General features: G+C 42.8%; 2 protein-coding genes and 1 long non-coding RNA gene across 3 annotated transcripts; 1 reads left to right on the forward strand and 2 right to left on the reverse strand.

The window, feature by feature from the left end:
• Positions 1-7,753: 7,753 nt before the first annotated feature.
• On the forward strand, positions 7,754-10,952 carry LOC127345009 (uncharacterized). Its single transcript, XR_007878380.1, has 2 exons — positions 7,754-7,961; positions 10,379-10,952. It is a non-coding gene; the product is annotated as an uncharacterized lncRNA (long non-coding RNA).
• On the reverse strand, positions 8,395-10,591 carry LOC127345008 (uncharacterized). The gene is made up of 3 exons (XM_051371400.1): positions 10,372-10,591; positions 8,856-9,892; positions 8,395-8,623 (listed from the first exon to the last, which is right to left on the reverse strand). The coding sequence occupies exons 1-2, from the start codon at positions 10,589-10,591 to the stop codon at positions 8,880-8,882; spliced, it is 1,233 nt and encodes a 410-aa protein (XP_051227360.1). The 3' UTR covers positions 8,395-8,623; positions 8,856-8,879.
• Positions 10,953-12,527: 1,575 nt separating the features above from the next.
• Positions 12,528-16,889, reverse strand: LOC127345007 (AP2-like ethylene-responsive transcription factor BBM2). Its single transcript, XM_051371399.2, has 8 exons — positions 16,574-16,889; positions 15,757-16,459; positions 15,376-15,458; positions 14,997-15,085; positions 14,754-14,827; positions 14,582-14,632; positions 14,379-14,455; positions 12,528-13,808 (listed from the first exon to the last, which is right to left on the reverse strand). The coding sequence occupies exons 1-8, from the start codon at positions 16,686-16,688 to the stop codon at positions 12,904-12,906; spliced, it is 2,097 nt and encodes a 698-aa protein (XP_051227359.1). The 5' UTR covers positions 16,689-16,889; the 3' UTR covers positions 12,528-12,903.
• Between the last annotated feature and the right edge of the window lie 4,370 nt (positions 16,890-21,259).

Below are 21,259 nucleotides of genomic sequence, written 5' to 3' on the forward strand. Positions count from 1 at the left end.
ACAGTAGTAAACAACTTCCAAGACACAAATATAAAACAAAGTACTGTAGCAAAATAACACATGGGTTATCTCCCAAGAAGTTCTTTCTTTATAGCCATTAAGATGGGCTCAGCAGTTTTAATGATCCACTCGCAAGAAATAGTATTTGAAGCAAAAGAGAGCATCAAGAGGCAAATTCAAAACACATTTAAGTCTAACATACTTCCTATGCATAGGAATCTTGTAAATAAACAAGTTCATGAAGAGCAAAGTAACAAGCATAGGAAGATAAAACAAGTGTAGCTTCAAAAATTTCAGCACATAGAGAGGTATTTTAGTAACATGAAAATTTCTACAACCATATTTTCCTCTCTCATAATAACTTTCAGTAGCATCATGAGCAAACTCAACAATGTAACTACCACACAAAGCATTCTTATCATGAGTCTCATGCATAAAATTATTACTCTCCACATAAGCATAATCAATTTTATTAGTAATAGTGGGAGCAAATTCAACAAAGTAGCTATCATTATTATTCTCATCAAGTGTAGGAGGCATAGTATAATCACAACAAAATTTACTCTCCATAGTAGGTGGCACCAAAAGACCACTATCATTATAATCATCATATATGGGAGGCAAAGTATCATCAAAGAAAATTTTCTCCTCAATGCTTGGGGGACTAAAAAGATCATGAAAACCAGCTTCCCCAAGCTTAGAACTTTCTATATCATTATCAACAATGGTGTTCAAAGCGTTCATACTAATATTACTACCAGCATGCAAATAAGATTCCATAGGTTTTTTAATTTTCGCATCAAACAATCCATGTTTTAAATCAGGAAATAGAATAAGAAGCTCATTCTTGTCCATTATGCCAAACTAGTGTAAACAAGAAACAAAAAGATGCAATTGCAGGATCTAAAGGAAATAGCTTCGAGTACTTACAGTGCCGGAAAATAGCTTAGTAGCCGAGGTCTGGAGTGTGAGTACCTTTTACCTTTCCTCCCCGGCAACGGCGCCAGAAAATAGCTTGATGTCTACTTCCCCCTCCTTTTCCTGTAGACAGTGTTGGGCCTCCAAGAGCAGAGGTTTGTAGAACAGCAGCAAGTTTTCCCTTAAGTGGATCACCCAAGGTTTATTGAACTCAGGGAGGAAGAGGTCAAAGATATCCCTCTCATGCAACCCTGCAACCACAAAGCAAGAAGTCTCTTGTGTCCCCAACACACCTAATAGGTGCACTAGTTCGGCGAAGAGATAGTGAAATACAGGTGGTATGAATATATATGAGCAAGAGTAACGGTGCCGTAAAATAGCTTATTTGGCGTGTAGTTGATGGTGGTAGTATTGCAGCAGTAGTAACGCAGTAAAACAGTAAACAAGCAGCGATATCAGTATTTAGGAACAAGGCCTAGGGATTACACTTTCACTAGTGGACACTCTCAACATTGATCACATAACAGAATAGATAAATGCATACTCTACACTCTCGTTGGATGATTAACACATTGCGTAGGATTACACGAACCCTCAATGCCGGAGTTAACAAGCTCCACAATTAAATGTTCATATTTAAGTAACCTTATAGTGTAAGATAGATCAAAAGACTAAACCAAGTACTAACATAGCATGCACACTGTCACCTTCATGCATATGTAGGAGGAATAGATCACATCAATACTATCATAGCAATAATTAACTTCATAATCTACAAGAGATCATGATCATAGCATAAACCAAGTACTAACACGGATGCACACACTGTCACCATTACATCGTGCAGGAGGAATAGAACTACTTTAATAATATTGCTAGAGTAGCACATAGATAAATTGTGATACAAACACATTGCAATCATAAAGAGATATAAATAAGCACCTCACTATACCATTCATCAGTGAATAAGTGTTCTGTGAAATATAGCCTAAGAGACCCACACGGTGCACACACTGTCACCTTTACACACGTGGGACAAGGAGTCTCCGGAGATCACATAAGTAAAACTCACTTGACTAGCATAATGACATCTAGATTACAAGCATCATCATATGAATCTCAATCATGTAAGGCAGCTCATGAGATTATTGTATTGAAGTACATAGGAGAGAGATGAACCACATAGCTACCGGTACAGCCCCGAGCCTCGATGGAGAACTACTCCCTCCTCATGGGAGCAGCAGCGGTGATGAAGATGGCGGTGTCGATGGCAGCGGTGTCGATGGAGAAGCCTTCCGGGGGCACTTCCCCGTTCCGGCAGCGTGCCGGAACAGAGACTCCTGTCCCCCAGATCTTGGCCTCGCGATGGCGGCGGCTCTGGAAGGTTTCTGTGGTTTTCGTCAATCGTATCAGGGTTTTCGATCCAGGGGCTTTAAATAGGCGAAGAGGCGGCGCAGGAGGGTCGAAGGGGCGACGACACCATAGGGCGGCGCGGCCAGGGCCTGGGCCGCACCGGCCTATGGTCTGGGGGCCCAGTGCCCCCCCTCTGGTCCTTCCCGGGTGTTCTGGATGCTTCCGGTGAAAATAGGAACTTGGGCATTGATTTCGTCCGATTCCGAGAATATTTCGTTACTAGGATTTCTGAAACCAAAAACAGCAGTAAAAACAGAAGCGGCACTTCGGCATCTTGTTAATAGGTTAGTTCCAGAAAATGCACGAATATGACATAAAGTGTGCATAAAACATGTAGATAACATCAATAATGTGGCATGGAACATAAGAAATTATCGATACGTCGGAGACGTATCAACAAGTGAAAGTGGTTTTCTCTTGATCTTTAGTTTTAACAGCAATTTGTGAAAACCCAGAATAACCATCAAGAAAGCAAAAATGAGTATTTTTAGATAACCTTTCTAACATTTGATCAATAAAAGCCAAAGGGTAATGATCTTTCTTAGTAACCTTATTAACTTTTCGATAATCAATGCACATTCTATACCCTACAACTACTCTTTGAGGTATGAGCTCATCATTATCATTAGGCACAACAGTCATTCCTCCTTTCTTAGGAACACAATGCACAGGACTAACCCATCTACTATCAGCAATAGGATATATAATACCAGCTTCAAGGAGTCTTAATACCTCATTTCTTACCATATCCTTCATCTTAGGAATTAGACGATGCTGAGGTTCAACAACAGGCTTCGCATCATCTTCCATATTAATGGCGTGTTGGCAAATAGAGGGAGAAATCCCCTTCAAGTCATCAAGAGTGTAGCCAATAGCACCTCGGTGTTTCTTCAGTATTTCCAATAACCTTTCTTCTTCAAACTCTGAAAGCTTAGAACTAATAATAACAGGATATATTTTCTTATCATCAATATGAGCATATTTAAGATTATCAGGCAATGGTTTTAAATCAAAGACAGGATCTTCCTTTGGTGGTGGCGTTCTACCCAGATCTTCCACCGGTAAATCATGCTTAAGAATAGGTTGACGAAGGAAAATTTCATCAAGCTCATCTCTTTCTTCCCTAAAAACTTCACTCTCACTATTCTCCAAATGTTGCTGCAAAGGATTACTAGGAGCAAGAGCAATAGATGCACACTGTTCAACTTTAAAATCACTATTAGGCGAATCAACTTTATAAGGAGTTTTGATAAATTTAGAGAAGTTAAACTCATAAGATTCACCAGCAAATTTAGTCAAAATTTTCTCTTTCTTGCAATCTATAATAGCTCCACAAGTATTTAGAAAAGGTCTACCAAAAATAATAGGACAATATTTACTAGCAGCAGAACCAAGTACCAAAAAGTCAGCAGGATATTTAATCTTACCACATAGAACTTCCACATCTCGAACAATACCAATTGGAGAGATAGTTTCTCTATTAGCCAGCCGAATAACCACATCAATATCTTCAAGTTCACAAGAACCAATTTCGTGCATAATCTCCGTGTAAAGCTCATAAGGAATAGCACTAATACTTGCACCAATATCACATAAACCATAATAACAATGATCACCAATTCTAACAGATAGCATAGGAACACTAGCTTTCCTAGACTTATTAGGATGCGAAACAATATTAGAGGCATCTTCACAGAAAATAATATGACCATCCTCCACATTTTCAGTCACAAGATCTTTAATTATTGCAACAGCAGGTTCAACTTTTATTTTTTCTTCAGGTTCTATAGGTTTCTTTTCACTTTTATGAACCGCACTATTTATAACAGAGTACTCCTTCATTTTAGCAGGAAAGGAGTTTTTTCAATATAAGCTTCAGGAATAACATGATCAACAGTTTCAACTACAACACATTTATTTATAGATGAATCAATTTTATCTTTATACGGTTCATGATACTTATCAAAGTTCTTCTTAGGCAATTCATAATGAGAAGCAAAAGCTTTATAAAGATTTGCAGCAACTTGAGAATCAAGACCATAAGTAGCACTCATATTACGAAATTTATCAGTATCCATAAAAGCTTCAATGCATTTATAATCATAATTTATACCTGATTCTCTATCCTTGTCGTTCTCCCATCCTTCTCATTTTCTTGGATCCGATTAAGAAGGTCCCTTTTAAACTCTTCCTTGTTGCGTGTAAATGATCCAGAACAAGAAGTATCCAGCAAGGTCTTGTCTTGAAAAGAAAGTCTTGCATAGAAATTATCAATAATAATATTACCAGGAAGCTCATGAATGGGGCATTTGAGCATTAAAGACTTCAATCTCCCCCATGCTTGGGCAATACTCTCTCCTTCATGAGGCCAAAAATTATATATGCGATTCCGATCTTTGTGAATCTCACTTGGAGGATAGAACTTAGAATAAAACCGGGGCACAATATCATTCCATTCAAGAGAATCCCCATTATCCAGTAATCTATACCAATGCGCCGCTTTACCAGACAGCGATATAGAGAATAATTTCTTCCTCACTTCATCCATAGCAATACCTGCACACTTGAATAAACCGCATAATTCATGTAAGAACAGTAAATGATCTCCAGGGTGGACAGTTCCATCCCTTGTATAACGGTTACCCACTACACGTTCAATAATTTTCATAGGTATTTTGTATGGTATTTCTTCCTTACCTGGTGCCTCATCCACTACCTTTGCAGTAGTAGTAGATTTCCCAAATAAACACTCAAGAGACGATCTCTCCATAATGAATTATAGCAGCAGGCAGAAATAAAATCAGCACAAATAGTAGAAATTTCCCTTACCAATATCGCTTCACTCCCCGGCAACGGCGCCAGAAAATAGTCTTGATGACCCACAAGTATAGGGGGTGTATCGTAGTATCTTCGATAAGTAAGAATGTCGATCCCAACGAGGAGCAGATGGTATTGACAAGCAGTTTCGATGAAGGATTCACTGTAAATGCTCACAGACAAGTATTCAGGGGGTTTTGATGTAACATATGAATAAATTACGAGTAAGTAAAGTGCGAGAGTAATAATTGCAGCGAGTGGCCCAATCCTTTTTAGCACAAAGGACAAGTCGGTTTGTTTACTTATAATGACCAAACGTTCTTGAGGACACACGGGATTTTAGTCTAGTGCTTTCGCTACATACAGCTGATTAATCTTCATTGTTTTGATAAGTGCTGTGTGGGTGAACCTATGCTAATGTACCGCCCTTCCTAGGACTAATACATACTTGTGATTATACCCCTTGCAAGCATCCGCAACTACAAGAAAGTAATTAAGATAAATCTAACAACAGCCTTAAACTCTGAGATCCTGCTATCCCTCCTGCATCGATATACCAACGGGGGCTCAGGTTTCTGTCACTCCGGCAACCCCGCAATTGGCAAACGAGTACAAGATGCATTCCCCTAGGCCCATAAAGGTGAAGTGTCGTGTAGTCGACGTTCACACGACACCACTAGAAGAATAACACCACAACTTAAATATCATAACATTGAATATTACTCAACCATAATTCACTACTAACATTTAGACTTCACCCATGTCCTCAAGAACTAAACGAACTACTCACGAGACATCATATGGAACATGATCAGAGGTGATATGATGATGAATAACAATCTGAACATAAACCTTGGCTCAATGGTTTCACTCAATAGCATCAATAACAAGTAGAAATCAACACCGGGAGAGTTTCCCCTATCAAACAATCAAGATCCAACCCGAATTGTTACAGCGGTGACGAGGTGCAGCGGTGGAGATGGCGGTGATGATGATGGAGATGATGACGATGGTGATGGAGATGATGTCCAGCTCGATGACGGTGACGATGGCGTCGATTTCCCCCTCCGGGAGGGAATTTTCCCGGCGGATTCCTGCCCGCCGGAGAGCTCTTTTCTCTCTGGTGTTCTCCGCCCCGCAGAGGCGGCTGTGGCTCTTCGCGATGTACCCTCTGGAGCTTAGATTTTCGGGACGAAGACGTACGCGAAGAAAAGGAGGCGAGAGAGGGCTGTGGGCCCCCTCCTCACAGGGCGGCGCGGCCAGGCCTTGGGCCGCGCCGGCCTATGAGGTGGGCCCACCTCGGGTCCCCTCGGCTCCCCCTTCTGGCTCCCTTCGTCATCTGGAAAAATAGGATTTTTCGTATAATTTCCGTCAACTGTTGATCTTCCGAAATATTGCATTCTGACGGTGCTTTTTCCAGCAGAATCCTGGCTCCGGTGTGCGATCCCCAAATAATCATGAAACATGCAAAATAGATGAAATAACATAAGTATCATTTCCAAATATAAAATATATCAATGAATAACAGCAAATTATGATATAAAATAGTGATGCAAATTGGACGTATCAACCGACCACTGATAGCCTAGTTTCGCGGCTCTAGCGCCCAAAGAACTCACTTCCAAAAAGCCATTTCTCTACGGTTGAAAACATTAGGGCTCTCAGTGTCATACTTGAAGCCAATTATTTGCTTCCAAAGCTTGTTGTCAATTAAACTATACCTTATCCACGAGGCCAGAAGACAGAGATTAAGCTCTCTAATATTAGGGATACCCAGACTGTCATACTCTTTTTTCATAGTGACCAACTCCCAGTTAGCAAGGTGATACTTATAATGCCCCTCATAGTTATCCACAAGCAGTGTGCCATCTGAGAATTGATTGCTTTAATCGTCCAAGAAGGAAACTTAATAGCCGAGAGTAAATAGGCAGGGATACTTGACAGACAAGATTGTATCAAGGTTATTCTAGCAGCGTAGGACAAAAGCGTACCCCTCCACCCAGCAGCCCTCTTAAGAATAGAGTCAATCAGAGGCTGGAGGTCTTTTCTAAGCTTACTGTAGTGAAGGGGAACACCTAGGTATTTCAGCGGAAACTTGCTCACTTTACACCCGAACACTTGGGAAAGGACTTTAGTTTGTTCTTCTGGAACATTAATAGGTACCAGATCACATTTGTCAAAGTTAATCCTCATATCCGACATTTGTTCAAAAATCGACAACACCCATTTAAGCTTTGAAGCCTTTTCCAAATCATTTTCCAAGAATAACAGGTATCGTCTGCATACTGCAGGCTGATGATCCCTCCCACTCTGAACCTAGTGAGCAACCCAGAAATAAGACCTCTATTAGCAGCTTTAATAAGCATTTTCGAAAACATGTCCGCAAATCATGTTAAAAAGGATGGGAGCAAAAGGGTCTCCCTGCCTCAAACCATTACCTATTTCAAAGAAATTACTATTTTGATCATTGATTCGAATCCTCGCAGATCTTTTGTGGAGCAGACAATGGATTTTATCCAACCATTTTTGGCTAAAGCCTCGTTGCTTGAGTATTTCTTCGAGAAATTCTATACTAACTTTATCATGGGCTTTCTCATAATCTAACTTCAAGATCGCGTGGACATTGACGGGCCAAGCCCACCAAAACTGGCCCGCCGTTCTTCTCGGCGTCTCCGCCGCCACGCCAGGCTCTGGTAGCCTCATACCCGGACCGGACCACCGGCCGCCGGTCCGCCGGCGACGAGGGGTACATGCTCGGAGACCGCCGCCTTCCGTGGCTGTCCTCTTTATCTGCGACGAGTTACTGTAGCCAGGTCAGTACGCTGGGTTACTCGTTCGTGTTGGTATTTGGTAGAAGCTGGTTTCGTTCCTTGCTTGTAGACGAATAATCCATGAAAGATACCGCGAGATCCTCCCGAAAGATGCTATAGTTGAATAACCGAGCGTTGTTGTCATTTTGTTCTCATTTACCAGTCAAATTTTCGTGAAAACTGAGACTGCCCACTGAATAAATGTTCCTCGCCGCGCGTTGTTGGGTGACATATATTTCTGTGGATTTGTCTAGGAACCGCACGATTACTAATGATATTGCGCTTTTGGGTGGCCAATGTTGATCGATGTGCACGCTGTACTCTACGCTCACTTGTGATTATGTCGAATAGAATCTGAGTAATGGATTTTTGTGGTGAGAACTCCCTTCTGGATTGTTGCATCTTGGATAAGATGCCGCAGTATAAACCATGGAACTAAACGGAGGAAACCAACACCATATATTGGGTTGAATAGTGAACATAGATAATACGACTTATGTTTACATTGCTGAAACAGCTATAGGAAATGAAATGAAAGCTGAAATAACACTGCGATATTTTGATTCAAAGGACTGAGATCCACAGCTGAAAAGTCCAGCTACATCGCCTCTTCCTCTCGAGATAATCATCAACTCTTCTTCCTTTTATTCTGCCCAAGTCTGATCCTGAAATGAGATAGGTAAAATCATATGGTTAAGACCTCGTGTGACTTGTACTTTGGGAATCTAATTACTTGAAAATCATCTCACCAATGCAGTCTTTTATGTTGAGTTTATATGAGCTATCTTGAAAGGCTAAAAGTTCACATTACTACGATCCAAGCTCAAAGTTATGATATACAATAATGTAAAATTTAAATGGTTTACTGTACCACGTAAAGCCCAGTTGGAGACTTACATTTCAAGAAAGCCTTCCTGATGCTTACGACAGATGATTTGGCGGTGGTGGGTATTGGTACGAGTTCAGAAGCGATGGTGGCGGAGAGCTGTAGTGGTGGAGAGGCTGTGGAGATGTTGAAGACACTGGTAGGGGTTTCGCATGAGGAAGCTGGATCGGTGGTGGTGGGGATTGGTAGGAGTTCAGAGATGGTGGTGGAGAACTGTAGGGGTAAAGAGGCTGTGGAGATACTGATGCTGGTGAGGAATTTAAATTGGGAACACTTGGCTGTATATGCTTTGGAAGTAAGGGTGGAGAATATTGGTAAGGTGGGGGTGAAGATCCGTAGTTAAATGGAGGCAGGGAGTTATAGTGGCTTGGAGGCATTGGTGACAACGGTAGAAGAGGTGACTTGTAGTTGTACGGAGGTGGGGAGTGCAGGTAAGGCAGTGGTGCTGCTATGTTGTTGTTCGGAGGTGGTGAATGCTGGTATTGCGGTGGTGGGGAGTTGTAATAGTATGGAGGTGGTAAATACTTGTAACCCTGTGGAGGTGGCTGATGATTGTTAGATATCTGTGGAGGTTGGTAATTGGTTGGAGGTGTGGTCTGTTGGTAGGGTGGTAGCGAAGAGTAGAAGTTCTTAGGAGGTGGTGAATGCTGATGCGGCAATGGTGGGAACTTGTAATTTGATGGAGGTGAGGGATGCTGGTATGGGAGTGGCGGCGAATTAGATTGATGCATCGGTGGTAGAATGTGAGGTTGTGAACATCCAGCAAATGTCTTCTTTGATCCAAATGCCAGTACTTGGTTGGCTTGGAGAACCACTTCCTCGTTAGACTTGGAGTAAACACTAACTCCAGAGAGACTTAACTCCATGGGCACATTGCAGTCAGATCCTCCTGCTGCTGCATGGAGCTCAACCTTGCACGAGTCAGCCCCAAAGGTGCCGCTAAGTTGCAAGCCCGTAATGGCCACACTGTACTTGCCATTGCTTTCTGTGTAGCCAAATCCCACTAGTGCCTGGTCATTGGCCTGACAAGTGACCTTGACCATGGCTCCTGCACCAAATCAGGATAATAGGTCATAAGTGACAGTATGAAATGTTGAAGGACATAAGTGTCAACTTGTAAAACATCACCCCTCTTTAATGTTAGTCTTCTTCTCCAATGTGATTTAGCTACAGTTTGGATTTGCAGTGCATCGTGCAGTTATTAGTTCCATGTTTCTATGTCCTCAAATCCTTTCTCTACTGTTTTTTCCTACCTGGTAGCAGCTTGGTATTTTTATTTAAAGCAAGAATGTTTAGTGTTCTTCTACAGCCTTCGACAGATTTGTGTAACCACGACACATAGTAATAACCACAGAGCTTTTTTTTTCTAATAGCCATGTTCCTGGACATTCTGCATGATATGCTTGAGTACATTTTTCATGTAAACAAGTGGTGTTGATTATCAAGAATAAGAAAAATGACTTATTTACAAGCTAACTGCACTAGCATGCTTAGATAACAAGAACTGCATAATAACAAAAAATTCACCTTCCAGGTGCTCCTTCCCATGTGATTCTTCTGGGTGTGCCTCGCTGAAGCATCTATAGCAGTATGCTTTCCCTATCACCTTAATGATAGGAGCATATGTCGATGAGAGAGAAGGTGGTGACAAGCTTCTGGCTGCCTCACCAAGCATTGGAATGGCAACCAGCACAGCTAAGACCAGCCATAGGTGACCCTTTGGCCGGCCTCCGATGTTCATTTTCATGGCTGAGCAGTGCTTTCTCTGGTGAGAGGAGGAGAGGGGAGATTGTGAATGAATTTGGCTTTGGTATGGGTAGGTATTTATAATGTTCAAGGTGGCATTTGGCAGGGTTTGTGACACAGCAGGTAGGGGGTGGAGGTGGCAGTATGTCCATCTGAATGTTTAGTGCCTGCACTTTGTCACCCACTTGATTTCAGGGGGAGTATGAAACTAGGTGTGATTTAAGATAACATTTTGTAGTTAGAGTACTATTTAGTATGGTGTATATAAATCTTCTGGGATGTAATTTCAGAGAATAATACTGTAAAATTTTAAGTGGCCGCAAATATAACATTTTGTTAGTGAAGAATTCACTAGCGTGATATACCGATTTCAGTTGCTTCTAAATTTTGAAGACTCTTTGTAAATATCTTTTGCAGTTTATCTTGCATACTGAATTCATCTGACCTCTTGTAAAAGAACAGAGGACGGAAATTGTGATGCAATTTCTCATGTTTTTTATTAAAAAAATTCAATCCGAGTTGTTCAAACCCAGAGTCTGTGAAGGCGTGTCATTTACCGAAACTGATGAATTTCCAGGTAAGTCCACTTGGAATTGGAAGAAAAACAATATGTGAGACTACGATATCAAACGGATAGGTCAGTCATTTTCGAGGACGAAACCACAATGGTAATAATTGGGAAGGGTTGTATTCTCGAAAAATAATCGGGAAGGATTGTTATGATGTTAATTCATCAGGCACCTAATTTCCTGCTCCATTGAATCTTCGTAGAGGTGTGGTTAAACCAAATCCATTCTGGTAAACATCTAGTACTGCGTGGCATCTTTGGTATGTTTTCCCTGTTGTGGAAGAAGAACTCCTGCAGTTTGAGGAATTGCCTGATACAAGGTAACATTTTCAGTCCATTTCGTCATCCATTTAAGACTATTTCCATCTCTCGCTGTCAATGTTTATAGCTGCAGATTCACCCTTTGCTTAAAATAGTTAGAAATACACGAAAAAACAGATTCACTCAATTTTTTCCAGCTGGGTGCATAGGCGGTCGACTGGTGCTGGTGGTAGATTTTGAGAAGCGGGGAGAGAAAGTTAACTGCCGCAGTGCTTCGATTATCTTTGGCAGGTGAGCCGGAGTGAGTGGTATGTGTAGCTTCAACTGCTCAAATATACTAGCCCGCTGACCACAACATAGCAGGTCACCCACCTCAGGTAAAGCAAAGAAAAAATGTGTTATCATGTCCCTGGTCAAAGGGTAGCTTCTGCAAGGCACATGCTTGCCTTGCCTCCTCTGCTCCATGAATGAGTTGGGCAGGTTTACTAACAATTAAATATGCTTTGATTTTGTTTTGGTTTGTGCACTCTGAGTTTATTCTCTTGCGATCATCTTGAGAGGTTTTAGAGGGTAGGAGGTCTATTCGATTAACAGAATAAGAAATAGTTTTTCATGCATGGTTTTTTTTACTGCGTGAACAGATGGATAGTACTATTGTTTACAGAGAAAGCAACCTTTCATACTACAAAAAAAAATGTTAAGCTTCAGGAATTCAGGACTTGTAGTCGTGGCTTGCTTAGCTAGTGCATAATAGATGGATATTTTATTTGCTGGAAACGAATGGCGGCTAATTTTGTAGAGGAAACCTGTGGCGGTTAATTTAGTGGAGGAAATGTATGGCAATTGGTGGCTGCCAATTCAGACAGAGTTTTGTTTCATCTTGCAGCACTAGGGAAGGCGGCTAAATCTGTATAAACAGCTCGGTCCATGTGAAGGACAGCCCAATCCAGCCCAGCCCAGCTCCGATAGAAGAAAACAACAACATATTAAAGGATATATTTCACGAAATTTGGAACTTGAAGAATATATTTCAGGACCAGTAGTAAACTTTGCTGACTTCCCTGCTTGGTCATACGGACAAAAGGTAGACAAGAATCAGCTAGTTTTTCATGCCATAAAGATACGCCCATCGATAACCATCATGCGATGATAATCCACCCTGAAGTTCAAAATTTACAAGCAGGATATTTTGAGCTCCATTGATCACTAGTCCATCTAATTCTCTAGTCAATTGATCAGACAACATATATGTCCTTCTGAACTTAACCCCAAAACAATAACAGCACAACTGATTGAAGAACCATGCAATGCAATGCGTAGCCCTCTCAGAAGCCATTACACCTTCCTCTCCAGAAGAACCAAGTATCCCCTTCCGACTAGCTAGAATCTACCAAGTAATAGTAATAGAACATGACAATAACAGCTTAATGGCCATCTCATGAACCCTAAGTGCTCTGTGATGTTAGTTTTTCCTTGAAGCTGACCTAATTAGTATCGTTCCAGACGCTGAAGAGCTGTGCGCCGTTGCAGCCACCGCTCATGTCGCTGCTGCTCGTCGCTGGTGGGGCCGAGGCCGGAGTCCAGGCAGATGTCATCCTCCCGCCGCCGTAGGCCTCGGTGGTGCCCAGGAGGAAGTTCTCGTAGGCGATCTTGCCGTCGTCTTGATCTCTCATGCTACCATTGTTATAAGCCTGCGCCACGCGTCCATGGGCTAGTGCTGCCTGCTCGTGGCTTGCTGTCGCTGTTGGCAGCATGTAGCTGCCGCCACCATTGCTCTCGACGGTGCCATTGTAGACGACGGAGTTAGACCCTGTGCTGTGCTCAAGCGAGGCGCCGGTGTTGTCAATGCTGCTGAGGCCACCATGCTGCTGCATCGCCATCGCCTGGGCATGCTGCGAGAAGAAGTCGTGGGCGCCAGCCCCGGCGCCAAGGTTAAGGTGGTGGAGCTCCTGCAAGCTGTGCGCGGCCGCAATCACCGCGTGGTCCGGCTCTGGCTTGCACCACCCGCGCAGCGGCTGCGCCTGGGCGGCGTAGGGGTGGTACATGTACTGTCCGCCGGATGACTGCAGGGGCGACGCCTGGAACGCAATGGTCGGCCACGCTGAGGCGGCGGCCACAGAAGGGTGGTGGTAGGCTGCGCCGTAAGCAGAAAGTGCACCGATGTCGTAGCTGCTCACCACACCGGCGTGCTGCTGCTGGAGGGACGCCGATGTGGCTGCCCCAGTCTCTGCGTCCTTAAGGCGCTTGGCGGCGCTGCCAATGGGGAGTGCACTGCTGTCCAGAATGCTCTTGACGTCGTAGCGTGTCATGTCAAAGTTGGTGACGGCGTTGAGACCTCGGAACTTGATCGCCGCGATGTCATACGCCTCGGCTGCCTCCTCCTGTGTGCCTACGCACAACACGTACATAGATGGTTTAGAACCACTCGACGAATGCATGCCATGCATGGATGCATGCAAGATGGGCTAGCTTGATTATATTAATCAACTGTACGTATTAGTTTACTGCAAATCCAGCTCCAATATTTTGACTGGATGCACTGGTGAGTGGAGACAGTGGCAGCACTAAACATGGAAGGTACGTACGTTTAAAAAGGTTAGCCACATGAGGAGAGATGCAACTTGGCATGACTTAAAAGGTGGTCGCATTTTTAACGGAAAATCTAGGATTTTTCACTATATTTGATGGCATTTTATGAATTCTCACTCCATGTCTCACATGCTTGTGATGACCCTTGGGTCTCACATGCTTGTGATGACCTTGGACCCACGCGTTAGAGACATCTAGAATGAAATCATTGTGTTTTTTTTTATCTTTCCACAAGAAGATGTAATTTTTCCACCAGTGTATTCTAAGATGTACAAATGAGTGAAGAATTTATATATGAGGTGGTAATTAATTCGGTACAAGAAAGATGCCTTATGTAATGTGCATATATACATGCAGCATATATACTTACTGAAGGTTCCTAGGTAGAGATCCTTGTTCCCTGCAACTCTCCCTATCCTTGCTTGCCATCTCCCATGTTGGTGGTGTCTTTATTTGTGCAGAGTTAAGATGGTTCGTCAGGAAGTGAAGATTTTTCTTTTAGAGAAAGATAGGATAGTCCTCTCAATCTCTACATCACACGATGCACACAACAAAGAAAAAGAAATTGCATACCTGGTTACTCCGCGGTAAATGGAGGCACCTCTCGAAAAACCACTACTCTTTCTGCACATACAAATGGATTGATAGGATTAGTTAAGTATCATCAATGATCTAATAATATTAACATTAACTGATTAAGTAAACATAGACCTATATGTGCATATATAAAGGATTTGGGACCGACCTTCGCAGAGATGCCACAAACTCCTGCCTTGTCATGTGCTTCATCTCCTCTAATTCCTTTTCATAGTTGTTCACCTGGTTAAATATATAAAAACATATGCATGTTTTTAAGTACAACCTCGGTAAACTAGGCATCATAAAAATAATATAATATAATATTTTCATTCACCATTACATTGATCAATTCCAAATAGAAGAGTGATAAATGGTATCTTAACAGCAATTAATGCAAAACAATGCTTACAGGAAAATTTGTTGTCGTCGTCGGACCCCAATACTTGAGAGCAGCCAAATCATAAGCTCTAGCAGCTTTCTCCTCTTTGTCATAGCCACCTGCATATGTGTGTCAACATTAAAAGATGTACAGAAGAAAATGTAAACAAGTGATACTACTAACATCACTGAATCAAAAATTAAAAAATACGTCTAAATTAAATGTGGCAACGAATTGAAATTGTTCCATCTGGATCGTGCTTACCTAGATAGACTGCATAGAGTCGAAGACGTCAAGTTCAAACAAGGGTTGAATCATCAGTGAAACAAAACTACAGTTAGTACATTGGAGAAAAATAATGATATATATTGATAGCAAAAAACAAATTTAAAAGATGTTGTATCAGTACCTTGACGACCCTTGCGAGTTTGCCCTTCTCTTCTGCAGCTGTTGTCCCACAAGTGAGCCTCATATCTCCCGGTCCATCTATGCCTAATTAAAGCCATTCACAAACAAATGATCAAACTTTGTAAGGCTACAACAATCATGCCCACATAATGGCACTCCTAATACCTATGTATATACGTTACTACTCCTTAAAAGCATTTAGCATTAACTCATTTGGTGAAAAAAAAAGACAAAAGTATGAACAATCCTAGCTAGCTACTACCACTAGATTGCAGAAAAATAAAAAAGAGAAGGCAGAGCTCAAACAAAGTTGAATCATTTGATGCTTATTAGTAAAAGCAAACAAAGTAACCAAAACTTCTGTAGTTGCAATGCACACTACCTGGTGACGCCACGATAAATCGAGGTCCGCTGCCCAAACGTGTCGGCCGACTTCCTCGCTGCCGGTAACTCCACCACTGTGCCACCGCTGCCGCCTGTGCTATCAGCACCGGCGGATACCACGGCGCCGGAACCAGTGCTGCTGGCACCGATGGCGTCTTCCTTCCGAGCAGCCATCCCTCCCTGCGTCGACGTGGACACGCTCTCCAACACGCCTCGCTCTCCGCCGAGATGTTGCGGCATCCCTGCCGCCATGTTCATGGACAGAGAGAGCCCCTGCGCCGCCGCCTGCGCGCCCTCGGCCACCATCTCCACCCTCTGCTGCGCTGGCGCCGGCTGGCTCCGCAACCAGCTCTTGATCATGGACAGCCCTATGCCGCCACCATTGCTATTGTTGGCTGTGGCGTTGTCCATCACGCCAGAGCCGTTGTGGTGGACGCCGGCGGATGAGGCCACCATTACGGAGTCAGCGAACTGGAGAGAGGCGGAGCTGGGGTGGTACAGATAGCCGACGCTACTGCCGCCGGAGTTGGCGTAGCTAGCGCCGCTGGGGTTGCCGCTACCTGCGGGGACGACCATATTGCCGGCCGTGGCCTTGTGCTGGTGATGGTGGTGGTCGGAGTAGGAGATGCCGCCGAGGAAGTCCTCCAGCTTCGGCTCCGACGACACCAGCGCGGATAGCTCCGATCCCCTCATGTTCCAATCTGCACATCAAATCAAGCACAAGATTTCATATTCCGCTTACCACTTCACCAGTAGTCCAGTACTACTCTTTGATGCAGTTAACCATCTGTGACTCTGTGTATATCTGTATTTACCTTGGGGGATATTGAAGCAGACGTCGGCGCCCGAGACGTCAGCCGAGACAGCGCCGGAGGGCGGGAGCTCTTGCTGGGAGAGGGAGAATCCCAGCCAGTTGTTCACAGCGGCCATGGTCGACGGATGATTAGCTAGCTAAAGATAGATAAGGAAGTGATTAGCCGGTCTCTACTTAAGGTTGCTGTTAGATAGGCTGGATAATAGAGGAGCAGATCAAGAAGCCATTCCGGTGCGCAGTTCAAGGCTAGGGGAAGAGCTGGAGAGGTCAAGAGCCAAGAGAGTTTCGGAACCTTAAGCAACTGTACTAGTAGTACTCCTGAGGCAGATATTTATACAAAGTACTAGTACTCCCTAATACTCATATGTCGTGAGACTACTGCGGATGGATATATGATATTGATGCTATGTGAGACTACTCTATTAGTTTTATGTAGGAGAAGCTTTTTCCAAATAAAAGAAAAGCACTGCATTTTTTGTAGTACCTGTGTGCAATACAAAAACAGTGCCATGGTTTAACTGAACAGAGACAGCTTTTGCTTGGCTTTCTGGGGGGAGAGTCCACTATATTTTGTCTCATTTTCCCCAAAAACATGCCAAGATAGTATAGAGCCCTACATGAGTGCACCCTGATGCCCTGCATGTACATGTAGTAGTAAAGTGGTGCCCTTTACTCGATAACAGTATGAGTTGTCATGTCCTTTTTTGACTGGAAAGCTGATATTCACAGTGATTAGAAAACTAATCCCTCCTGGGAGAAAAGAAATGTTACAAAGATCTTGCTTCACATTCTATTTGTCTAGGATCTCAATTCGCAAGAAGATGTTCTTGCACGCGTAGTGGTATATCTCTCTCTTTTTCAAATGCAGGGATGCACATGCTGCTGCACGGTTGGGTGGCTGGACATATATGCATCGATGCAGTTGACATATGCATCTGTAAATAATTATATAACTAGTACTAGTAGCATTGTTAATTCCTAACTATGTGCCAAAACACTGTTCAACGGTGACGAATCCACATATGAACCATTAAGTCTTGGCCTCTCTCAAACCCTAGATAAAATCATACACTTCAACCTGCAGAAGTTGAATTCCTGACGATTTTTATTTCTTGCAAAGCACCAGGCTTTGCCTTCCTCGGCACACACAAAGGGTAGCATGTACAGTGACGACAGACCCTACATTTGAGTGTAGTCTCCCCCTAGAACAACTACAGTATTGGGTAATTTAACAACTTGAACGAAATCCCCGTCCAAATCTCATGAATAAACTTAATATCATTACAAAATTGCAATGAAAACATAAATCATAAAATCTTAATTCCCAAATAGAAAATCATATGTTTATTAATTATTTATTCATATAGCATCGTATAAGATTTCAAGTATGTATAGAGAGATCATACTTTTCCTAGGAGTGAAGATCAAAAACATGATCAAAATGAAGCTAGCCATGCAATCTAGCTTATTGGCTTGAATAGAAAAGAATAAGGTAGCTAGCAGATCAAACAGAAGCTGGGAAAAAGGAAAGCAACTAGAACTTGTCTCATTCTCATAGCTTGATGGATGCAAGGAGGAGGAGATGATGTGCTACCTGCACCCTAGGAGAGGACACGGACCCTCGTCTTCCGGCCATAGAAAAAGCTTGGCGTCGATCCTCTCCAGAAAAACGCATGGAGAAACGAGCGGAAAACCCTAATCACCTCGCATAGGATCCTCCAGGACAAGTTGTTAACAAGAGGTAATCTGCCTCTCTCTCTCCCCCCTAAGCAGCAGGCCAGTCAGTAGTTACCAGAGAGAGAAAGAGATTAACAATGCTCAAGCCTTCTTCTTCTCTCTCTTTATGGGGAGGAGGAGAAGTGGAGGTTAAGATAGGCCGGGTGTATGTTTTTTACCTAGGTAATTGCACCCCTTGCCTCCGCCTAAAACTTTGACCGTCAAAGCTCGATTGTATTCAAACTGCATGCTCCAAGCGTGCATGCTTGAGGCCGGCTGTGTCTCTTAAATTGCACATATTCGGATCTGGTTCACACTGGAAGCGCATCATCTTTTACTAATTAACCGCGTAGTTAATTAATGAGTAACCCGGTAGTGTGAATATGTAACCATCGCGAGGTGGAAACGCAGTGGAGATTCCTTTCAAAATGAATGCGCGTACAAATAAATATCCTACTTAGTACTGTATGATCATAGTAGTATGATCATATATAGGAGTATATATAGTAGTATTCGTGTGTTAACATTCTTATGATCATAGAAGTATATATGATTTGCATAGCATATTATTAGACACGCCTGATGATATGATTTAGGAATGGAGTGTAATCTAATTAAGCTGGCCTTGTCACGTGCACACACTGATCACAGTCCACCGTCGATTGCTCAATCTTCTCTTAGAACGATAAAGTGCATGTGCGAGGGCCATTGGCATGTGCATGCATGCTCTTCTTCTACTCAGGTCTGGACACTCACACGTGTGGCTGGCTCGATCTTGCACCAAATAGTGCAGAGTGCAGAAGATTTTTTCTTTTGAACAGGGATGGGTCCCGAACGAGCCAGAAGCTGTGTTATATTTCAGTGGTGGGATTACAGTTTACAGGAAGGTCGAAAAGGTAAATAAAATTACTAACTTGATCTACAACTTTGCAACAAGAACCCCGAAAAAAATGAAGAAGAAGCAATCTAGTCCTTCTCCACCACAACACGGAGATCCGCTCAACATCCGTACTAGCTTCGCCGCCGCTGGGGATGAACCACTTAGGGCAACACTATTGTGAAGCGCTCGGACGGAGAGGATGAAGATCCTCCGTAGTGGCGCCAAGCTTGGAGGAAAAACAACCACCGGCATGCTACTTAGAAGGATAGACTCCTCTCTCGTATCCCCTCCGGCTGAAGAGGTCGTTGGAGAAGAGAGGGACGGGATCCGGGAGGAGCGGGGCGAGTTTCCAGGGGTGGTGCGTGGAGAGAGCGGGGGGAAAGTGAGCCTCCTAGTGCATATGATCAAGGGTCCTTTGACACGAGGCAAATACCACCCCACGTGCTCCCCCACTCTGCTTGCTTGCTTGATGGGTCTATATGATATACATACCCCTCCGTTCCAATGAACAAGCCATTTAAAAAGTTCAAACTATGTAAAGTTTCACCAAGTTCTAAAAATAAATTATTAACATGTAAAAAACAAAATCAATATCGTTAGATACATCACAAAATGTATTTTCATATGGTATATATGTAATATTACAGTGGTTGATCTTTTTTCTAATAGTTTGGATAAAGTTTATTTCATGCACTATTCGTTTGAATGAAGGGAGTATGACAACGAAAACTTGACTACCAATCCTTTTAGGAGTTTTCTCATATATGAAATAAGGAAGGAAACAAACTAACGTAGCGAAAAATCATATCTAGAAGTTGTGTGATTTTTTACAAAAATCAAGCATGAAATAAGGAAGGAAACAAACTAACATAACCTCGAAGAGTGGAATGATAATAAATAAAGAAACCAGCTATTATTCCATGCATGGGACCTCCCGTGAATTGTTTCATTAGGTATCGTTGCGGTCCCATCTGTCAGGACAAATCAAAACATGGTGAAACTCGAGAAAATTATCGAACTAATGTGGCACGAATCTTAAAGTACAAAATCGATGTCATAAACATGCACGGGGCCTCCCGTGCACACGAGAAAAGCATTCCTCCCTATTCGTCGCTGATAAATGAGATTTTTCATGGCTTTCAATTATATGCGTACTTGCAAAGTTACAAAAGGATACTACCATTTTGAAATGAAAAAACATACAAAATATGACACATACATATGTGAAATTTAGTAGAAAATATGATGAAATCTAGAAGTTGACAAAAAGTAAAAAAAAGATAAAGTTATTACACATCAGCAAGTGAAAGTTTGAATCATCCATTATAGGATTTTAAAGTTACATAAAGTAATACATGTATGATCATATTATTCTACCAAAACTCACATTTTTGGTTCCTCCATATTGTACATGCATATGGTTCCTCCATATTGTAAATAGAAATGTGTTATTTTGTTACATTTATCGTGGAGTATGATACTATGATCCTTTCTATGTTATCATATATATGTGGTCAAGTGACAATACAATTATCCAATTACAGATTAGTTGCATACGCTTTATCTCGAAGTTGGCTATAGCTTATGAAAAAGGAGTAAAGGATTTTTGTACAGGTTGGTGATACGTCCAAAACGTATCTACTTTCCCGAACACTTTTGCTATTGTTTTGCCTCTAATTTGTGTATTTTGGATACAACTAACACGGACTAACGCTATTTTCAGCAGAATTGCTCTGGTGTCTCGTTTTTGTGCAGAAATTCAACTTTCAGGAAAATCCCCGGAATTAATGTCAAAGGGCCTATTTTCCCAGAAGATTCACGGAGCCAGAAGGGCAGGCCACGGGGAGGCCCACGGCCTCCACACCATAGGCCGGCGCGGCCTAGGAGGGGGGCGCGCCGCCCTATGGTGAGGCCGCCTCGGCCAGCCTCTGACGCCCCCTGCTGGCGTGCAGTTGACGTGGGAGTTAGAAATCTCTGTGGTGTAATTTCCTTCACGTCCCCGGCAACGGTGCCAAAAAGAGCTTGTTGACGCGTAAAGCACACGCCCGTTGGGAACCCCAAGAGGAAGGTGTGATGCGTACAGCAGCAAGT

This window comes from Lolium perenne, chromosome 3, assembly GCF_019359855.2.
Source record: "Lolium perenne isolate Kyuss_39 chromosome 3, Kyuss_2.0, whole genome shotgun sequence".
Lineage (NCBI taxonomy): Eukaryota > Viridiplantae > Streptophyta > Magnoliopsida > Poales > Poaceae > Lolium > Lolium perenne.

Bases quoted from the DNA above. Each gene is read 5' to 3' on its own strand.
- LOC127345008 (XM_051371400.1), bottom strand. From the start codon at position 10,591: ATGAAAATGAACATCGGAGGCCGGCCAAAGGGTCACCTATGGCTGGTC. The intron at 9,893-10,371 runs GTGAATTTTTTG...GATTTGGTGCAG, and splicing joins TGGGAAGGAGCACCTGGAAG to GAGCCATGGTCAAGGTCACT.
- LOC127345007 (XM_051371399.2), bottom strand. From the start codon at position 16,688: ATGGCCGCTGTGAACAACTGGCTGGGATTCTCCCTCTCCCAGCAAGAG. The intron at 16,460-16,573 runs GTAAATACAGAT...TTTGATGTGCAG, and splicing joins CTGCTTCAATATCCCCCAAG to ATTGGAACATGAGGGGATCG. The intron at 14,456-14,581 runs GTATGCAATTTC...GCACAAATAAAG, and splicing joins ATTTACCGCGGAGTAACCAG to ACACCACCAACATGGGAGAT.